The following is a 22901-nucleotide window of genomic DNA, read 5'->3' as shown; positions in this document are numbered from 1 at the left end:
TTTGGAGCTACACATGCTCTAGCAGTGCGTGCATCATCATGTAGTCCTCTGGCTGACTGAGTAATCTGCTGATTGAATAAACCCCGCCTCCTCCCTGGCAGGGCAGGTTCCATGTTGCCGTGGACCGGTCTTTCATCGACCAATGGCAAAGGGCAAAGCATCAAGCAGGAAACAAGAAGCAGCGGCGGCATCTTACCAGTGTTCGTTCAGACACACGTCACGGTAACCGCAGCGACATTTGCTGATTATCAACCACCACCCCCCCAACCCCCCACCAACCCACCCCCCCACTGAATGTGAATAAAGCCCAACCACCCCCTCCCCCCGTTTAGCAGCACATGTTATTGGCTTGTCTACTGTGAGAACGGGCAGACGGGCGGGCGGACACACACTATAGAAGATGAAACAAACAAAAAGATGTTAGACACATTTAAAGCCACAGTTACAATGAGCCAGAAAAGAAAACAATGGTTAGGAACCTTTAAACATGACTGTTTGTTCTTTTCTTTTTTTTTTTAACTGGGGATGTTTAAACGTTCAACCAGCAGTCTGAAGAAAACCAGAGAGAAAAACACACCGGGACGCTGAGAAGCTAACTGTGATGAGGATTAGAGTCCTTCATCAGAGACCTACAGCACTACTGGAGAGGAGAGAAAGAAGCACAGAGAGGGCAGCCATGTTTCCATCCAGAGACTCGAAAGTCATGAAGAAGATCCAGATTCCAGAATTTAATCTTTTCAAAAGAGTACGTAAAAAAGCAATGTTGAATCTTGTGTCTGAAACGAACTCATCTGACCCTCGACGCCCAAGACAAACAGAAGCCATTAAAGGCACAGTAAGGAGTTTTTAACTGATGTTGAAACAGCTTCACTCTTACGCTGATGCCTCTTCATGACCTAAAGAGTAAAATGAGATCATCAGAGATCAGATCAGTTATTTCTTTAAACTGAATTTTCACGCCTGTGTTCAGGTTGGATTTGAAGCCGAGTTGATATCCGTCCCTCCCCCTGAGGTGTCTCTGTTCAGAGCTCTTCTGGTGAAGTCTGAAGTAAGTCAAAGTAAGTTATCCAACAGGAGGAGTTTTTCTTCTTAAGATCATTTATAAAATGTCGTCCTCTCGGATGAAAGTGGAGCAGGAGATTCAGACGGAGAAACTCTACAACCAGGCCTCTGCTAGCTAAAAGAGCTAAACGGCTATGAACAGGATTTAATGTTTACACCGTCTCTGCTCTTTGGGGACTAAAGAGTTAAACCGTGTTCTTTGAACATTTCATACAGTGTATTTGTGTTATGTTTATTCTATTGTTTATTTTCTTATAGCTAATACTTTATTCTCCCATTCTCTTCTACATTTGCACATTCAATTGCACTATGCACAATATATTTATATTTATATGTTTGTATTTATATTTTTACATTTATTACTATGTCTTCCCTTAATTGTATGCTCTTTTTTTGGCGAAATGAAATTTTGTTCCATATCATGCGACAGCTTGTATTGGTATGACAATAGAAATCCTTGGATTCTACTTTGGTCTTATTTCTTGTTAGGCATTTGGAGGACTGCGCCTACCAAATTTCATTGTTACACCTTACACTGACAATAAAGCTATCTATCTATCTATCTATCTATCTATCTATCTATCTATCTATCTATCTATCTATCTATCTATCTATCTATCTATGTATCTATATATCTATGTATCTATATCTATGCATCTATCTATCTATGTATCTATGTATCTATATATCTATGTATCTATATATCTATGTATCTATATATCTATGTATCTATATATCTATGCATCTATCTATCTATGTATCTATGTATCTATCTATGTATCTATCTATCTATCTATCTATCTCTCTATCTATGTATCTATATATGTATCTATCTATCTATCTATGTATCTATCTATCTATCTATCTATCTATGTATCTATCTATCTATGTATCTATCTATCTATCTATGTATCTATCTATGTATCTATCTATCTATCTATCTATCTATGTATCTATCTATCTATCTATCTATCTATGTATCTATATATGTATCTATCTATCTATCTATGTATCTATCTATCTATCTATCTATGTATCTATCTATGTATCTATATATGTATCTATGTATCTATCTATCTATCTATGTATCTATATATGTATCTATCTATCTATCTATGTATCTATATATGTATCTATCTATCTATCTATCTATGTATCTATATATGTATCTATCTATCTATCTATCTATCTATCTATGTATCTATATATGTATCTATCTATCTATCTATCTATCTATCTATCTATCTATCTATCTATGTATCTATATATCTATGTATCTATGTATCTATCTATCTATCTATGTATCTATATATCTATGTATCTATGTATCTATATATGTATCTATGTATCTATATATCTATGTATCTATGTATCTATATATCTATGTATCTATGTATCTATCTATCTATCTATCTATGTATCTATGTATCTATATATCTATCTATCTATGTATCTATCTATCTATCTATCTATCTATCTATCTATCTATCTATCTATCTATGTATCTATATATCTATGTATCTATCTATCTATCTATCTATCTATCTATGTATCTATATATCTATGTATCTATGTATCTATATATGTATCTATGTATCTATATATCTATGTATCTATGTATCTATATATCTATGTATCTATGTATCTATCTATCTATCTATCTATGTATCTATATATCTATCTATGTATCTATATATGTATCTATGTATCTATATATCTATGTATCTATGTATCTATATATCTATGTATCTATATATCTATCTATCTATCTATCTATCTATCTATCTATCTATCTAAAAACATTACCGGGGCGCCGACTTGGCCTAATGGTAACGTTGGGCGCCCATGTTTCCTACACTATCCACTGTCCTCTCCTCTATAAAATAAAGGTGTAAAAGCCACAAAAATATTAAAAAATATAAATAAATAAATAAATAATAACACTACCGGTTTGATCCAAAGGGGGCACCAGAATCAACACAACATGAAAACTCCTCACTGTGCCTTTAAAGATCTGGTGATGGTGTAGTAATGTGGAGACTGACATGATGACAGTTGTCACATATTTCTGGCTTATTATTTGTTTAATCCTCATGCTTTCATGTGTTTGTGTTGAACAGTGAAAAATGCTGGAAAAATCTAATTCACAAAATCTATAAATATCAGGTTTTAGAAGTAACATTTGGGGAGTCAAACTCTTTACTTGTGCCAATTATCTGAAGGGAAATTCCCCAAATTTGTTTCCCCAGTAGAAGTAATTTCAGCTCATTAAGAGGAATTAAAGTAAACTGGGTCAGCATGAAACCTGTTTTTACGTGTGCATCAACATGATGTCTAAATCAGTTTACACTTGTGAATATAAATAAAGAGACAACATAGAAGCCGCACAGAGGGCGGGGCTGATGTCCTGGTGAGCTGCTGCTGTGTCTTGTGATGTCTAATATCACAGATTCAAAACGCTTTCTGTCTGTAATGAGGGACTTCTCTTTAAACGCCTCCCTTTACTCAGATTGTGATTTATGCAGCACTTTGACACTCAGCTGAGATTCATCCTGAGAGCTGGATGGAAGCAGGGCTGAGAGATAGAAACAGAGAGAGACTTCTCCAAGAGAAAATAAGAAGAGAGGAAGGCGAGGAAGAGGAGGGCAGAGGCTGACATACCATCTGGGGCCTCGCTGAGGGCTTTGCCGGTCATCTCTCTCTCTCCGACCAGCCAGACGTAACCAGAGCCGGTCATGTTGAGCTGACGGGCTGCTTTGTACACAGCTGCAGCTTCGTCCTCACTGAAGGTAAACAGGGATAAAGGTGTTTCACTCAAACACAGACATACCTCCTGGTAACCGTCGTCACAGTCTCCAATCCTGCAGCACTCACACTCGTACAGCATAAAGGCACCATAACGAAGACATTACAACATTATTACAATCACTGCACATTAACAGACTGCAGGTTAAACAGAGGTGTGTCCAACTGTCTCCATAAAGAAGTCTCAATGCAGAAGGATGTGAAAGATAACATTTCAGCTTCACAGTTTCACAGTTTCAACTCTTCTTGGACACAGTATCATGATTGTTTTGTAAATGATGGTCCCATTGTCTTCAGAGAAAGACAACATTTGATTCTACTGTTTGTTCTTTGACTCTCAACATGAAGAAACATGGTCACAGCTATCATTTCCAGCTGCTGAGAGGTTTTCCCTCTTGGTGCCGTTCAGGACGACGGTTCTTTCTATTCTTCTGATATTCATCTGATCTTTTTATCTATTTCTGTTGTTCTCTCTTTCTGTTCTTTTGTGAAGCACTTTGAGCAGCATGTTGAATGTATGACAGGTGTGAGTCCTTGGGATGCATGATTAAATTGGGGGTGTTAAAGAAGTGTTTTTCTTAAGAGCTGATATCAAATTTGGACATATTGAAGCTTGTTGTTGGGGCATGTAAGCTGCTACTGCATGAGCATAATCTGCTGTGGATGTGCCAAACTCCTACTACTATCCGTCTCCCTATCCTCTAGAAGACTACGCTCCCAACATGCAGGCCTGCTCATCGAACCTAAAGTCTCTAAAAGTAGTATGGGAGGTAGAACCTTCAGTTATCAGGCCCCTCTCCTTTGGAATCATCTACCAGTCAGGGTCCGGGAGGCAGACCCCCTCTCTACTTTAAAGAGTAGGCTTCAAACTTTCCTTTTTGATAAAGCTTATAGTTAGAGCTGGATCAGGCTTGGACCAGGTCTTAGTTATGCTGGTATAGGCTTAGACTGACACACTGGGATCCTGTCTTTCCCTCTCTCTCCTCTCTCTGCCTGTCTCTCACTTTAACTCTTCCTGTCCAATTAAAGTTACTAACCATAGACCTTTCTGGAGTCCCTGAGCTCCCTTGTCTCGTAGGGTCCTATCCGTCTCCCCACTATCATCTCTCTCTCTCTTCATCTCCCTCTATCCCTCTCTCCAACACGGTCTCAGCAGATGTGTGTCTAACATGAGTCTGGTCCTGCTGGAGGTTTCTGCCTGTTAAAGGAAGTTTGTCCTTGCCACTGTAACTTGCTAAATGCTGCAAAGTGCTCTGCTCATGGTGGATTAAGATGAGATCAGACTGAGTCCTGTCTGTAAGATGGGACTGGATCTGATCCTGTCTTGATGTTGGGTCTTTGTTCATAATAGAACATAGAGTACGGTCTAGACCGGCTCTGTTTGGAAAGAGTCTGAGGATAACGTTTGTTGTGATTTGTGGGTTAGCACTGTCATAAATGGGGGATTCAAGAAGCTCATCAGAATCTCAGCTAACAAACCATCTGGTTTCTTCAACTTTCACTCAGGATCAAAAATATACCTTTAAATTGAAATAAGATAGTGAAATAAATATTTATCGTGATAACATCGTTTTCAATATCGCCCAGCTCTAGTTTGGAAACCTTTGCCTGCTGTTTTTGACCTCTTGTGTACTAACCAGTGGTGGTTCTAGACCAATTTTACTGGGGGGGCCAGGCTGGGGCCAAGGGTGTTGTCAGAGGGACACATTCAACCCTGACTAAAGAGACTGAGATGGGCGTGGACCGGCTGAGAACAAACTGGCAAAACATCAGTGCATCCCTAAATACTAGACATAGAGACTACTGTGTACTAGATCAACATGCAGACTGACAGCAGCTGATTGGCTGTTTACACTCAACATGAGTCCCTCAGCGCTCTAAGGGACTGGAACCAAGTGCCACACGCATGTGTTCCGCCTGGCGCAATACCAAAGCTTTTTTTATTGTATAATATTATTTTGGTTGGGGGGTGTCCAGGTTCAGTTTTACAGGGGCACTGGCCCCTGTTTGCCCCTCCCCAGAACCGCCACTGGTACTGACCCTTGGCCTGAATAAATGGATTTTAACTTTAGAACTGTTGAGTTTTGCAATTTGGGTCCAATTTCTTGACTCTACCCTCGGTATATGGGGATTGTGGATTAATGTATTTTATTTTGGTGAGTTTAATTTCCTGTGTTGAGTTCTATTTCTTAATTCATTCTATTTTAGGTTGTTTTCATGTACAGCACTTTGTGTTACAATGTCAGTGTATGAAAAGCGCTTTACAAATAAAGTCTGATTGATTGATTGATTGATTGATTGATTGATTGATTGATTGATTGATTGATTGATTGATTGATTGATTGATTGATTGATTGATTGATTGATTGATTGATTGATTGCACTTCGACCGCTAGGCCAACGGCGTCCCACAATAATTTCTGAATCAATAAAATAGTTTGTAAATCCAGATTTGGTGTCATTTCTTCTGTTTCATCAGTAGTCTTGTGATAAGTTGCATAATGCAGATTGAGCATTTTTTTGGGGGGGTTAGGAACCTCAACGAAGTGAGATGACACATTGACATGAACCCTGTCAAGGTTCCGATCTGCTGTCTTAAGGTTCTTCCTTGAACTCACCACTACCTACCCCAGCATCCACCCTGCAGAACAAACCGAAGACCTGGTAACTCCCTAGAAATATCCCCAAACCTGTATGTTTGTACGTACCTAGCAGAGAGGATGATGACTCGGGCCTCCAGGTCTTTGGCCTCCAGCAGCAGAGATGTCAAGTTGGTGTCCTGGCTGAACAGCAGCACCTTCTCCGCCTGGAGGACCACCACGCAGGGCGACAGGTCACATCGTAGGACATTGATAAACACGGTAGAACAAAACACCACAGGACACATCATAGGACAAGCATTATTAGCTCTGAACGTTCACAATACCCTCCCCTCTACCCACCCCCAAACCCTGCCCCCGTGACCCCAGCCTCGACCATGCTCCCTCTCACCAATGCTACCACGGGAGGAGGAGGGCGGGGCCAAAAAATGAGACAAAAAAGTGTTCAAGATCTGCTGAACTGAAAGAAAAATCAAAGTTGAAGCTTAAGTACAAAGAAGGGCAAAAGTTGTGCGTGGTGTGGTGGCACATGCAAACTGAGGCGCTTTCAAGACTCCAACCAACCAACCAACCAATCAGGGACGTGCATGTTAGAGCGCGCTGATGCAACCGCAAATTAAAAAAAAGACTCGAGTGGAGAGAAGGCAGAGGGAGTGAAGGAGGGAGGCGGGGAGCACAGGAGCAGGAGGAGGAGGAAGGGAGGAGGAAGAGGTTCAATTCCCAAAAGTAAAAGAAAAGGAGGTTTGATGTTGCAGAGGAGTGAGAGGATCCTGGTGGGTGGTGTTCCTCAAATCTGCAGACAGAGCCAAGCCTCAGCCTGGCCGCATGCAACCCTTCACATGGAAAAAAACTCAGGGAGGAGGAAGAGGAGGAGAGGAGGGGGAGGAAGAGGAAGGGCGTCTCTCCTGCGAGCGTAAACCCATTCCCGGTGTGCAGGAGTCATGAAAAAGAAAAAGAAAAGGGATGGTGGAGAAGAGACGTGCCACCAGGATAAGAGTCTATCTCTGGAGCCGGGTTGGTTTTGGGCGGGCGGGGCTGACTGGTGTTTTGCTACTACTGGGCGAGCTCAGAGATTGGTTGGGCGGCGTGCATCATTTGACCATGCAAGTTTATACCTTGGGTGTTCTCCTGAAGTCAAAGTTCTGTTGGTCCATGTTTTCATAGTTCCTGTTTTTAGTCTGATGAGTAATGTGCACAGAGAAAATATGCAGACACAGAAGAAGATTATAGACAGTCAGAGAAAATGGGGGGCAGTAAAGCATCCAACAAATGATAGTTTGTTTTTGTCTTTGAGTCGGGAGGCTGAAGGGAAGCCAGAGCACACAAACACATCACAGACTGTCCGCCTGTCCGTCCACGCCGTCTCACACAGTGACCTCTTTGTTTAGTTCTTCTGTTATATTTGGGAAGAGAGATAAAAATACACCTGCCTGCTGCTGTGATCAAGCTCGGCCCTATTTTTAGAGCTGTGGGAGAACAAAGAACCGAATCATGAGTCTGCGAAGGAAATCAGAAACCTGTCGAACTCTGATCTTTAGTTTCACAGCGAGGAAACGAGCTTCAGCTTCAGGACGCGTAAACCAGACAGATTCAGGCTGTGTGAGAAACCGATCCTTAATAACTTCAACACGGCTCCATACTCAGTTAGAGGACAGGAAATACTTTGACAGATTAAAAAAAATGGATTACAAGCTGCAAGGAAGTGTACAGAGTTAACGATCTAAATTAACACCTGCCATTGGTCCTCTTGGTCCCGTACGTGGCTAACGTTAATCAAACCACTTTGTACAAGCTGTGCTATCGCTAACGTTAGCTACATTTGCTCCTCTAACTACAGATCCTATCAGTTACATAATAACGTAATGCATTTGCATGAAACTGAAGTCCGATGTCAGACACGTCACAACTCGTGAACTTGATGCTTTCAGAAAACTTCAACTTACGATGTCTTGTATATGATAAGAGGGGCCGTCCGTATCACGACCCCATTGTAGGCACGTTTACTGCAGTTAGCTTACAGCTTTAAAGGTGACATATCATGCAAAATGGACTTTTTAATGGTTCTCTACCTGAAATATGTGTCCCTGTCTACAAACCCCCTGAAAAGTAAAAGAATCCATTCTGCCCCTGTTCTGATTTCTCCACCTTTCTGTAAATGTGTGCTGAAACCAGCCGTTTCAGTTTTCAGTGTTTTTCATACGTCACAACGCCATCCGGTCTGTAACAGGAAGTCAGAGCTCGGAGCTTGTTCAGCCCATAGACTGTATAAAATACAACTCAACCCCTCCTCTGTTTTTCATTCCCTGCACACATGTGTGCTAACAAGGAGCTTAGGAGGGAGGCATGCTAGTTGTAGGCTGTCTTAATAAACACAAAGGTCGGTTTTACTCCCCACGTCTGCAGATTTGAAGATCTAGTGGATGATTTTTATTTTCCATGGATAAGTGCTAGCGCTAGTTAGCATAGCCACATAGCTACATGTCGTAGCTGTGTACCAAGACACACGTCGACATACTGATAAATAAAACAACAAGAAACACAGAATCTGTGACCAATCCTTCAGAAAGGTCCCGCTGCCTTTCTGGCAGAGGTCGGTTTTACTCCCCACGTCTGCAGATTTGAAGATCTAGTGGATGATTTTTACTTATCATGGATAAGTGCTAGCGCTAGTTAGCATAGCCACATAGCTATATGTCGTAGCTGTAGCTGTGAACCAAGACACACGTCTACATACTGATAAATAAAACAACAAGAAACACTAAATCTGTGACCAATTCTTCAGAAAGGTCCTGCTGCAGGCACCTCTCCGTCAGGATCAGATTCTGGATCAGATTCAGAGGGTTGAAGTAACGCGGGTCTGTGAGCAGCCATGTATATTCAGCCAACATGTAAACATTAGATCAACGTGCTGGACAGCCGAGGCCACACCCACTTCCTGAGGGGGCGTGGTCAGAGAGAAAACAGAGTGTTCTGAGGAGGACTGAAGAAGAGGGTTTTTCAGGCAGACCAAAATCTGATTTCAAAGTGTTTTTTTGAGCATAAACTTTAAAGACATGTTTTGGGGACCTCTTAGACCAATATATGTTGATGAAAAAAGCGTGATATGTATATCTTTAAGACACTATAGCAGAGGCCCTCAAGGCCAGCCGGCCACCTATTTGTGGCCCCTCAACTGTTATTCCTTCACTATATATTTTGGTCGGGTCACCGTGTGTTTACCGGGACTTGTTTCCATGTCAACGATACGCAGACAGGCTGTTACTGGGTCACTTGGAGTCCACTGCTGTGAGTGCAATTTTTTAACTTTCACTTTGATTTATGGAGCGGTTCACATATTGGCACTTTGCCAGCTGTAGGACCCTGGAATGAACGAAAACTACATTCTGCAGATACTGAACCCAGGCTTTAGACTTTACTGTACTAACACACCTGGAGGTATTCAGGTCACAGAGAGTCCTGACACTAAGAATGTGCTTTAATGGTTCAGGACAAAGACATGTAACGCTTCCCTCGGTTAAAACCAGAGGTGCTGTAGGAGCTACGGTTTGAGAAGGAAGCCAGAAGTTGTCTTTATAATTGAAGTGAAGCTCCGTTAGATGTCAGTCTGGTGTCATTCACCTCTTCCTCTCTCCGTCACGTTAGATTTTATCAAAGCAGTCTGTACCGGGCTGCGACTTGAGCTGTGACTTTGCTCTGCGGAAACTTCTTCTGATGCTAAGCCAGTGTGGCGGCGGAGAGTCCCATTAGTCCTCCACTCAATCCGCTCCAAATGTTAATCTCATTAAAGTTACATCCTGATGTAAAGTCCCCGAACAGCACACTCAAACACACTGCTTTTATCAAGCTTCTCTCTTCATGTCTGACGGTGTATGAACCTGTGTTCAGACTATGAAGTCTGTATTTTATCATTTCATGGTTACACAGTTCATGTGTTCTATATCCCCAAACAGGAGGACATTATTATTCTCCATCCTCAGAGTCTCTTCCTCACTGAATGTTAAAGAGCCAGTTATGGAGAGCAAAGTTTCACTGCAGTTTCAGGTCTTTTCAATTTAAATCATTGTGTTCAGAATCCGAGGAGTAAGACTTGGTTTAAAGACACTTAGCTAATGTATACTTTATTCATGGGCCGTCCTCAGGGACCTCACACGGCTAATTATGAGCAACAGATGACTCAGAAATATTCACCCTCTGTTCAGTAGCTATCAAACAATGAATGAGGTGTAGAGACGAAATCTGTTTTTGTGCTAGGCTGTGAACATGTTTAATTTGTGACACTTTAATATTATGGGGCTTCTTTGCCTTTGGAGCCTAAACTAGTGGACAATTGAGGAACTGCAGTTTTTTACACTTCTATTTCTGCTGAATGTACGAAACGATAAAAGATAAGTTACAATAGGATATAGTACGATATGATACGATACAATACGATGTGGTAGAAAATATATGATACAATTCAATAGAATAGAAAATGATACGATGCAAAACAATAGAAAAAGATACGATGTGATAGAAAAAGAAAAGATAGAATAGAAAAAGACACGATAGAAAAACATACGATAGAAAAAGATACGATTGAAAAAAGATACGATAGAAAAACATACGATAGAATAAGATACGATAGAAAAAGATACGATAGAAAAAGATACAATAGAAAAAGATACGATAGAAAAACATACGATAGAATAAGATACGATAGAAAAACATACGATAGAATAAGATACGATAGAAAAACATACGATAGAATAAGATACGATAGAAAAAGATACAATAGAAAAAGATACGATAGAAAAACATACGATAGAATAAGATACGATAGAATAAGATACGATAGAAAAAGATACGATAGAAAAAGATACGATAGAATAAGATACGATAGAATAAGATACGATAGAAAAAGATACGATAGAATAAGATACGATAGAATAAGATACGATAGAATAAGATACGATAGAAAAACATACGATAGAAAAACATACAATAGAAAAACATACGATAGAATAAGATACGATAGAATAAGATACGATAGAATGAGATATGATAGAAAAAGATACGATAGAAAAACATACGATAGAAAAACATACGATAGAAAAACATATGATAGAATAAGATACGATAGAATAAGATACGATAGAATGAGATATGATAGAAAAAGATACGATAGAAAAAGATACAATAGAAAAACATACGATAGAATAAGATACGATAGAATAAGATACGATAGAATAAGATACGATAGAATAAGATACGATAGAAAAACATACGATAGAAAAAGATACAATAGAAAAACATACGATAGAATAAGATACGATAGAATAAGATACGATAGAAAAACATACGATAGAAAAAGATACAATAGAAAAACATACGATAGAATAAGATATGATAGAAAAAGATACAATAGAAAAAGATACGATAGAAAAAGATACGATAGAAAAAGATACAATAGAAAAAGATACGATAGAAAAAGATACGATAGAATAAGATACGATAGAAAAAGATACAATAGAAAAAGATAAGATAGAAAAAGATACGATAGAATAAGATACGATAGAATAAGATATGATAGAAAAAGATACAATAGAAAAAGATACGATAGAATAAGATACGATAGAATAAGATACGATAGAATAAGATACGATAGAATAAGATACGATAGAAAAACATACGATAGAAAAACATACGATAGAATAAGATACGATAGAATAAGATACGATAGAATGAGATACGATAGAAAAACATACGATAGAAAAAGATACAATAGAAAAACATACGATAGAATAAGATACGATAGAAAAACATATGATAGAATAAGATACCATAGAAAAAGATACGATAGAAAAACATATGATAGAATAAGATACGATAAAAAAAGATAAGAGAGAAAAAGATACGATAGAAAAAGATACAATAGAAAAAGATACGATAAAAAAAGATACGATGCGAAAGAATAAGTTACGATAGAAAAAGATACGATAGAAAAACATACAATAGAAAAAGAGATATGATAGTAAAAGATAAGATACGATAGAAAAAGATAAGAGAGAAAAAGATACGATAGAAAAAGATACAATAGAAAAAGGTACGATAAAAAGAGATACGATGCGAAAGAATAAGTTACGATAGAAAAAGATACGATAAAAAAACATGATAGAATAAGATACGATAGAAAAAGATACGATAAAAAAAGATACGATAAAAAGAGATACGATGCGATAGAAAAACATGCGATACGATACAATAAGACAAGATTAGTTACAATAGGATACGACACACTTTATTCTCCCTCGGGGAAATGTGTCTTGGACTCTAGCGCTGCACTGCCTCCACAATAGTACGAATAAGCTCATGACTCTTGGTCGCAAAAAACAGTCCCCCAGATTTGTGTGCATCTCTTTCACTGCAACATTATTCTTTATTCAGCCTACCAGCCTATTAGCATTTAACTTGACATTTCTAATCATGTTTAAGTCTTAGCATCCAAGTCAATTGAGAGTAATACTAAAAAAGTTTCTGCCACATTGTCAACAGGAAGAGTTGAAATGGCATGGACTACTCTCCACAGACTGATTTGATGTGACGTGGTGAGTCAGACAGCTGGGTAATAATGTTTGATCCCTGTTCTCTGTGTTTGAACAGAAACAAGCTGTATACAGGATGAGAAGATTAAAGTGTTAGCATGGTTAGTTTGGGTCTGTGCAGAGACAAAGTGAGGCCGCTGATTTCCTCCATTGTCTCCTTACAGTATGTTCCTGTGTAACTGTACAGCCGGCTTCTGAGGTATTCATCTTTATTTCATCATGAATCACATAAGAAGGATGTTTAATTCAGAAACAACATGCACGCTGCAGTTCTGTTCACCTACTTTAACTAATGTGCTGTAATATTCATGGCTCTCCTCTAACATTCATGAGTCTCACTGTGGCTCCTCCGCCAGACGGGAAGCAACATTTTAACTTTTTCTAAACTTTTTACTCGTCTCATCTGGATTTTATTTTTACTTGCAGCGTGCCTCACTGAGTTTAATTTGCTGTGGAATCACCCAGAGGAAAAGAAATTTAGAGAAGAGATCTCAAAAGTGTTTCATTTCTGTCTCCTAGACAACAATGAGATCTGTCTGAAAGCAAAATGAGACTACAGCTTATGTCTCCTGTTTCTCATTCTTGCCTCCAGAAAAAAGTTGTAAAAAGTCTCAGCTTAGTCTCCCTTTCAGTTCAAAAGGAGATCTCATCAAAATCTGAAATGATACTCAGGTATTTCTCAAGTGTTGTGACTCCTTTAGAGCTCAGGTGGAGAAATCAGGGAGCTCTCTCAATCTAACCTCATCCATTTGTTTTTGTCAGACTCAGTTTTTGTGGTTCAAGTTGAGCTCAGATGGAGCAAAGAAAGAGCCTGAGCTCATCTTTACAGGAACATTTATAGTGCCCTGCAAAATTAAGATTTCAATGTAATTGTCCACAAACTTACAATTCTCATTAAAACATTTGAACCACTTAAAGATCAGATATTAAGATGTGAAATGATCTCTTCTTTGACTTCCTTATATGGTCCTTCCTTTACAAGTCTGTTTGGAACAAAACAACTTCACAAAGATTTAGTGTCTTTGAGAGAAACTGCTAAAGATAGAAATTTCATACCAGGTATGACCGACCATTTATTTAAAATATGGGCCACAAAAGGGCTGACCAGATTTATCCAGATTATTATAGTTAAAGGGGTGGATTCTTTTGGGTGCTGGTGGCCTAGTGGTCTAAGCGCCCCACATACTGAGGCTACAGTCCTCATCGCAGGGGTCGCTGGTTCTATTCCCAGCCAGTTGACCACTTCCTGCATGTCTTCCCCCGCTCACTACTCCCCACATTTCCTGTCTCTCTTCAGCTGTCCTGTCAAATAAAGTCAAAAAGGCCAAAAATATATTTTAAAAAAGAGAAGAAAATGAGCCATTAATGAGATCTCTCATTTAAGTCTCATGTCATGGTCTCAACTATTTCTCCTAGTGAATTTTAGGAGAAACTAATGAGAACAATTTGAAACTTGAATGAGGCTGAAGTGAGAATCTCAATTTTGTCTCTGGAGACTTCGGGCCTGATCTACTAAGATCCCAAATAACGAGCGCTAATTTGCGTGTGCAAATAATAATTTTGCACGTGTTATTTCTGGGCGTGTTGCGGGTGAAAAGGTGAATGCTGTGAGAAAAAACAGAAGATCTGCCGATTAAATAAACGCATCTACTCTACTCCAAAACTCAATCAGTGTTTTGATGGAGTTTAGAGAGCGATTTGATGAGGCTTAGTCTGCAACTCTTGCTCTAGAAAAGTTAGGCGTCACTTGGATGAAGACAGTCGCCTCACTGTCCCAGGGAGCAACTTTCGGGTGAACGTTTTTAATGCCTGATATCATCATCCAGCAACTGTCCCAAAGATTCACCAGCTTAAATGGAACTGGGAACATGTTTGAGGCAATTCGCCCCAACACACTGCTGCAAGCACAAGATGAGGAGAGCTGCCTGGCGGCTCAGTGAGCGCTCATTCACATTAAAACTAACTAAAAACCCCTTGATGAGCACGGTGGGACAGGAGAGACTGAGTGGACATGTCATGTTATCTATTGAGAATGACAGATCAAAGAAAATGGACATACAGTGCATCGTGGACAAGTCCGCAGAGCTTAAGGCTCGTCCAATCAGTGGTGAGTAGGCCGAGTACTTCATATTGATTTTGTGTTTGTATGTGAAGATGTGGGCCGCTGTGCCAATTTGACTAACCTTTATATCTGTTGATACAGTGACCTGCTGTGCTCTCATTATATGAAACAGTTAAAGTGGGTGTCAGAATGATGCGGTCGCTATCCGTGGTGCTGAACTGCTTTGAATTTGTGTTGGTTTATTATTAACATTTTGTTCTCTTGGTTTGATTGACTACAACATGTAGTAATGCTTGTAAGCCCAGCTTTTGTGGGCATGTTGTAAAGCGATGTTATGATTAGCGTTACAGTGACCGCAGCCATGTGTGCGTAACGCTGTGCCAGTTTGCACCTGCCTTTCAAACGTGCTAAATATAGACGCAGAAACAGCGCCCGCTATCTGCTTCAGGTTTGATAAATCACATAGCGTGTGCTAAATGATTACATTTGCATCTCCTCCTCCCAGTATTTTGCGCGTTCTGATGATCTACATGTATTCTGCATATTCATGAAGGCAAACACGCTAAATGATTAGCGAGTGCTATTTTGCTCATTTGAAAGACGCAATCCTCAGTGCTCCCGGTTAGTAAGTCAGCTTTGCACGTGTTTTTATACACGCAAACCTTTAGTAGATCGGGTCCATAGAAGTGAAAGCCTTTAGCAGTACAATGTTCCTCTGGGCAGGGCTGCTCTGCTGCAGACTCAACGTCTCTGGAGACTCTGAATTCAGTTTCAGCATTTGAGAATAAGATTTAGAAAGTTGTCCTTGGTGAATGATAATGGAGGCTGACAGATTTTACTTAGAATTTACTAGCTGTTGTGCAACATCAATAATTCATGCGCTCTGATGAATACATTTTGCTGGCAGATTAACAGAATGCAGATCTAAAAGATTGATGTCCTTAATTTACCATGTTTGACAGCTTCAGAGGTAAATAAAAGTTGTAAAATCCCAATATATGCACACACATTAACCAAACTGTATCCTGTACTGTCATTACTTCTTCCTCCTCTGTAGTTTTACCTCCTGTCTTTTAAACTGCCTGCTGTTTCTGCTGCGTCTCATGCAGCAGCACTTTAAAAAGCCTTGTTGAAATGTGCTGTACAAACAAACTTTGCCTGACGTGTATTCACAGAAGCTCTTACAAAAACAAATTCCTACATAGGAAACGTTAAAAAATAAATATAAATATAAAGGACAACATGGTTTCACACTCGCGTCTGAGATCAGCAGCAGCAGCGGGAACCGAGCTCCCAGGTTGTGTTTCCTCCAGTTGGTTTGAGAGGAGCTCACAGCAGGAGGACAGAGTTAATACCACAGGGAGGTTGTTGTTCCAGCTCCTTCAGAAGCTGCATGAATGTATGCATACATAATGCAAATATGTACGATAATGGCTCCACCAACTTTGAATAATCATGCTTTTACTCTACTTTGTTCAATTTGATGTTTAATTCAAAATAATGTTTCATGAGATACATTGAGCTGTGTGCTGTGGGTTCAACTTACTTTGCTGATTTAATCTTATAAATTATGTAGAATTGTTTTTATATACTATAAATGTTTTATATATACTCTTCTACTTTTGATACTTTAAAGCAAGGGTTCCCAAAGTGTGGGTCAGGACCCCCTGGGGGGTCATGAGACCTTTCCTTTTTGATAAAGCTTATAGTTAAGCTGGATCAGGCTTGGACCAGCTTTTGTCATGCTGCTATAGGCCTAGACTGCCGGGGGAACTGGCACACTGACATACTGGGATCCTAGCTCACCTTCTTCCCCCCAACCCTTTCATCACTTACTTTAACTCTGCCTGTCCCATTAAAGTTACTAACCATAGACCTTTCTGGAGTCCCTGAGCTCCCTTGTCTCGTAGATTCCTCTGAGCTGCCGTAGACGTCCTCCTGCTGTGGACGATCTGGACTCCAGCTGATACGGACGTGCTGGACTCCAGCGGCAACAGCTTCTACGACTCGTCTCATCACTATCACCTCTCTCTCTTACTCCCCTCTATCTGTCTTTCCAGACCCAACTCAGTCGAGGCATGATGGCTGTCTAACATGAGTCTGGTCCTGCTGGAGGTTTCTGCCTGTTAAAAGGAAGTTTTTCCTCGCCACTGTAACTAGCTAAATACTGTGATGTGCAATGCTCATGATGGATTAAGGTGGGGTCAGACTGAGTCTTACCCTGTCTTGGTGTTGGGTCTCTGTTCATAATTTGACATAGTGTGGTCTAGACCTCCTATGTTTGTAAAAGCGTCTTGAGATAACGTTTGTTGTGATTTGGCGCTATACAAATAAAGATTGATTGATTGATTGATTGAGACACAAATGGGGGGTCCTGAGATGTCTTCCAGAATGTCATCTAAAAATATGTGTTACTTATTTTTGTTTATTTACCTTGGTTTTTTTTTTCTATCTTCCTTTTTTGTTTGTATTTTTTTTTCACATGTTCTTTCATGTATTTGCATTGTACTAAAATACGTTCATTTTCAATGAGCATGACCGCGGCTGAAACAGGTGCAACCCAAATATTTCAACATTCACATATTAATATAACATTATATAGTCATTATGGCCTTTTGTGAAATGTTTTTTGGGAGGTATAGGTACTTCCTGTCTCAGAGCGACGCAGAAAAACTAGTCCATGCATTTGTTACCTCCAGGTTAGATTACTGTAACTCCCTCTTATCAGGCTGCCCCAATAAGTCTCTAAAGATTCTTCAGCTAGTTCAAAACGCTGCAGCTTGAGTACTGACTAGAACCAGGAAGAGAGAGCACATCTCTCCAGTGTTAGCTTCTCTTCACTGGCTCCCCATAAAATATAGACTAGAATTTAAAATCCTTCTTTTAACCTACAAAGACCTTAAAAATCAGACACCCTCGTATCTTAAAGACCTCATAGTGCCCTGTTACCCCTCTAGAACTCTACGCTCCCAACATGCAGGCTTGCCAGTTATACCTAAAATCTCTAAAAGTAGTATGGGAGGTAGAACCTTCAGTTATCAGGACCCTCTCCTTTGGAATCATCTACCAGTCAGGGTCCGGGAGGCAGACACCCTCTCTACTTTTAAGAGTAGGCTTCAAACTTTCCTTTTTGATGAAGCTTATAGTTAGAGCTGGATCAGGCTTGGACCAGGTCTTAGTTATGCTGCTATAGGCTTAGACTGACACACTGGGATCCTGTCTTTCCCTCTCTCTCCTCTCTCTGCCTGTCTCTCACTTTAACTCTTCCTGTCCCATTAAAGTTACTAACCATAGACCTTTCTGGAGTCCCTGAGCTCCCTTGTCTCGTAGGTTCCTCTGGATCTCTGCCATCATTCATTCCTTCCTTCTTTCTTTCTTTTATTCATTTTTCCTTGCATTCCTTTCTGCTTTTTTTGTTCTTTCTTTCTTTCTTCCTTTCTTTCTTTATTTTTATTGTTCTTTCTTTCTTACTTTGTTTCTTTCTTTCTTTTTTTTCTTTCTTTCTTCCTTTCTTTCTTTCTTTCTTTCTTTCTTTCTTTCCATGTTTCTTCATCCTTTATGTCTCCTTGTCTCATCCCATCCTTTCCTTCTGTCATTCCTTCACCATTTATTCTCCTCTTTTTTCTTTCTTCTGGTCTCCCTCTCTTTCCTCTTTTCATAGACCTTTCTGGAGTCCCTGAGCTCCCTTGTCTCGTAGGTTCCTCTGGATCTCTGCTGCTGTGGACGTGCCAGACTCCAGCTGCTACAACTACTACTATCCGTCTCCCCACTATCATCTCTCTCTCTCTCTTCATCTCCCTCTATCCCTCTCTCCAACACGGTCTCAGCAGATGTGTCAGACCAGTCAGGGTCCGGGAGGCAGACACCCTCTCTCTTTACTAAGCTGGATCAGGCTTGGACCAGCTTTTGTCATGCTGCTATAGGCCTAGACTGCCGGGGGAACTGGCACACTGACACACTGGGATCCTAGCTCACCCCCTTCCCCCCAACCCCTTCATCACTTACTTTAACTCTGCCTGTCCCATTAAAGTTACTAACCATAGACCTTTCTGGAGTCCCTGAGCTCCCTTGTCTCGTAGATTCCTCTGAGTTGCCGTAGACGTCCTCCTGCTGCAGACGATCCGGACTCCAGCGGCAACAGCTTCTACTGCTCGTCTCATCCCTATCACTTCTCTCTCTTTCTCCCCTCTATCTGTCTTTCCAGACCCAACCCGGTCGAGGCATGATGGCTGTCTAACATGAGTCTGGTCCTGCTGGAGGTTTCTGCCTGTTAAAAGGAAGTTTGTCCTCTCCACTGTAACTAGCTAACTAGCGATGTGCAATGCTCATGGTGGATTAAGGTGGGGTCAGACTGAGTCTTATCCTGTCTTGGTGTTGGGTCTCTGTTCATAATTTGACATAGAGTGGTCTAGACTTGCTCTGTTTGTAAAAGCGTCCTGAGATAACGTTTGTTGTGATTTGGCGCGATACAAATACAGATTGATTGATTGATGATGATTGAGGTGGGGTCATGAATTATAGGCTCCTGTGGTGCAGCCTAAGCTTTTGTCCTTAATGACATAGTTTCCCCTGTTACATTACTTTTATACTTTAAGTATAGTAACCAGGACTTTTACACTTTTACTTGAATAAAAAGCTTGAGCTGATACTTTAACTTCTGCAGAAGTCTTTTTAAACTTTAGTATCTATACCTCTACTTGAGTAATAAATGTGAATACTTTTGACACCTCTGAATATAAGGCATGCTCAGACCATTGAGAATTTTAAATCATTACTTAAAACGCACCTCAAAGCTCAATGCTTTTATTTATAGTGGCTTTTTCTTGTGTTCTCTATTGTGTTTTTAATATCTCTTCTTTTTTAATTCTTTTTTTTATTGATTGTGTTTTTAATATCTTTTCCTTTTTTAATTATTATTGTTTTTATTGATTGTGTTTTTAAGCTTGTACAGCACTTTGGCTAACTGTGGTCGTTTTTTAAATGTGCTATATAAATAAAGTTTGACTTGACTACAGTCGTCAGTCTTTTTGCTATAAAGCCTTTTTCTTTCTGCACACAGTTTCCTCTGTTGGGGGTTAATCTCTTAACACTCCATGACCCCGGTGTTCAGATCAAAAGGGAAGTAAAATGGGCCGCTCCAGGTAAACTCCTTCTTGGTCAAACTACAATCAAGACCCATTTGTTGTGTCGACTCTGTAAAAAGAGACTAAAGCTGCAGTGTGTGCTTGTTTGTCTTATTTTGGATTGAACAAATATTGTGTTGGACGGGAATTTAAAACATCAAGTGACATGAAAAAACGGCCAATCCAGGAAGTGGTCGACCAACCAACCTCCAACTCAATCTTTTCTGTAGTGTCAGACATTTGAAGTTCTCTTTGCCCTTCTGTGGCAAAAACATGAACTTAAGTTGGACATATTTTAATCACACGTTGCAGAAACTTCTCGTCCTTTCTTTATCCTGCAGAAGTAGAACCACCTGTGCGCTAACGCTTTGATGCATTACAGAGGGAATCAAGCGGATCTAACTGCTGTCCGTCTGTCGAGCTGCGGACAGACGGGCAGAGAAACCGCCGTTTAACAGTGAGGCGGGTCGACAGCTGAGACAGAAGCAGCTGAGATGTGTTTGCATGTCTCCGACTCCGGGCTCCTTCAGTGTCAAGGTGATGAGAAACCAGACAACAGGCGGAGGCGAAGAACCGAAAGATGACATGGACGGATAGACAGACAGACAGACAGACCGAGAGAGAGAGAGAGAGGTAGAGAGAGAGAGAGGGCTGAAGGAAGTAGAGATAAGCTGTTTGATTAAAGAAGAAAAACTAAAGCATGAAAAGAAAAGAAAAGACTAAACCTCCACCAAGACTGCTAAAAAATGACTTCAACAGAAATATGTTAGAATCTCAAAATACGATGATTCAGTGACACGTGACGGGAGATTCACAACAAAGCTGTGAAATATTCACTTGTTCTTCATCCTGTCGTTAAACCGAGTCAACACACTCACTCGTGTCACCTCTTTTTTTTTTAATTCTTCTCCATGTTTCATTTTCCAAAATGGCCATCGAGCTCAGGTAAGTCACGTTCTGTTTATCCAGGTAACCTCTAAATTATCTGAGACATTCCATCGTTCTGGTTGAGGCAATCTTGAGAAGAAAGGGAACTTTAAATTCGAAGCAACATGAGGAGTGAGGACAAAACAGTGTCAGCAATAACTGCTCATCATGTCATTGAAGGCAACACATCTTTGGACTTTTTGCAGTCTTGCATTGTGTGATTTTGTTCAACATAAGGATGAGTATGAAAGTGATATGAATTACACCCCAACGGCACTTCCATCAACGCTGCGTCCACACCATAAACGCTCCTTATTTGCACACGTGACTCTGGAGAATATTTTGTTATCACATCAGTTTAGCCGTCGTCTTGAAATTCACCCTCCAGTGTCTCGGTTCATGAGATTTCCCACGGGGGCACACAGCTTAGTTAATTTCTCTGCCTCCTCCAGGAACTCCGTCTGAATTACCGTAAAATCTGGAATATAAGTCACACTGGAAAATCAAGTCTATTTTTAGGGATGGGGGGGGGGGGGGGGGCGGAGGTTATGGCGGTACTCCTGCATGGGTCCACAGCGTGTGGTTTCGGTGCAGCTGTGTGGTTCTTTCTGCTGCCATCTGTTTTCACCATGTAAGCGTGACCCATATCCCCCGTCCTAGCTTCGCTGCTCTGGCTCCCGGCTGCTTTTAGAATCGATTTTAAAATGTTATTGTTGGTTTTTAAAGCTCTTAATGGCCGAGCCCCCCAGTACCTGACCGAGCTTCTCCAATATCATGTCCCTGCCAGGACACTGAGATCATCTGGTCAATCGCTACTGGTCACTCCCAAAACCAGACTTAAAACCAGAGGTGACCGAGCCTTTGTGGCGGCTGCCCCTCGGCTCTGGAACAACCTGCCCGAACAGATCCGCTCTGCAGGATCAATCCAGATTTTTAAATCCTCTCTTAAAGGTGACATATCATGCAAAATGGACTTTTTAATGGTTCTCTACCTGAAATATGTGTCCCTGTCTACAAACCCCCCGAGAATGAAAAGAATCCATTCTGCCCCTGTTCTGATTTCTCCACCTTTCTGTAAATGTGTGCTGAAACCAGCCGTTTCAGACTTCCGTGTTTTTGTTACGTAACAACAATATCCGGTCTGTAACAGGAAGTCAGAGCTCGGAGCTTGTTCAGCCCATAGACTGTATAAAATACAACTCAACCCCTCCTCTGTTTTTCATTCCCTGCACACATGTGTGCTAACAAGGAGCTTAGGAGGGAGGCATGCTAGTTGTAGGCTGTCTTAATAAACACAAAGGTCGGTTTGACTCCCCACGTCTGCAGATTTGAAGATCTAGTGGATGATTTTTATTTGTCATGGATAAGTGCTAGCGCTAGTTAGCATAGCCACATAGCTACATGTTCATAGCTGTAGCTGTAGCTGTGTACCAAGACACACGTCGACATACTGACAAATAAAACAACAAGAAACACTAAATCTGTGACCAATGGTTCAGAAAGGTCCTGCTGCAGGCGCCTCTCCGTCAGGATCAGATTCTGGATCAGATTCAGAGGGTAGAAGTAACGCGGGTCTGTGAGCAGCCGTGTATATTCACATCACAAACATTAGATCAACATGCCGGACAGTCGAGGCCACACCCACTTCCTGAGGGGGCGTGGTCAGAGAGAAAACAGACTGTTCTGAGGAGGACTGAAGAAGAGGGTTTTTCAGGCAGACCAAAATCTGATTTCAAAGTGT

At 40.5% G+C, this 22901-nt stretch overlaps 1 protein-coding gene across 1 annotated transcript in view; it reads right to left on the bottom strand.

Moving 5' to 3' along the window:
- The window catches only part of grin1b (glutamate receptor, ionotropic, N-methyl D-aspartate 1b), an 82679-nt gene extending 60743 nt beyond the window's left edge, over positions 1–21936 (bottom strand). Inside the window, 4 exon segments of the mRNA XM_034691484.1 lie at positions 3724–3845; positions 6576–6673; positions 7583–7645; positions 21913–21936. Coding sequence (XP_034547375.1) covers positions 3724–3845; positions 6576–6673; positions 7583–7645; positions 21913–21936 — 307 coding nt within the window.
- Positions 21937–22901: the final 965 nt, after the last annotated feature.

The sequence above is a fragment of the Notolabrus celidotus genome, chromosome 9 (assembly GCF_009762535.1).
Source record: "Notolabrus celidotus isolate fNotCel1 chromosome 9, fNotCel1.pri, whole genome shotgun sequence".
Classification (NCBI taxonomy): Eukaryota; Metazoa; Chordata; class Actinopteri; order Labriformes; family Labridae; genus Notolabrus; species Notolabrus celidotus.
The sequence above is the reverse complement of the archived record's forward strand: the minus strand, read 5'-3'. Positions and strand labels throughout refer to the sequence as shown.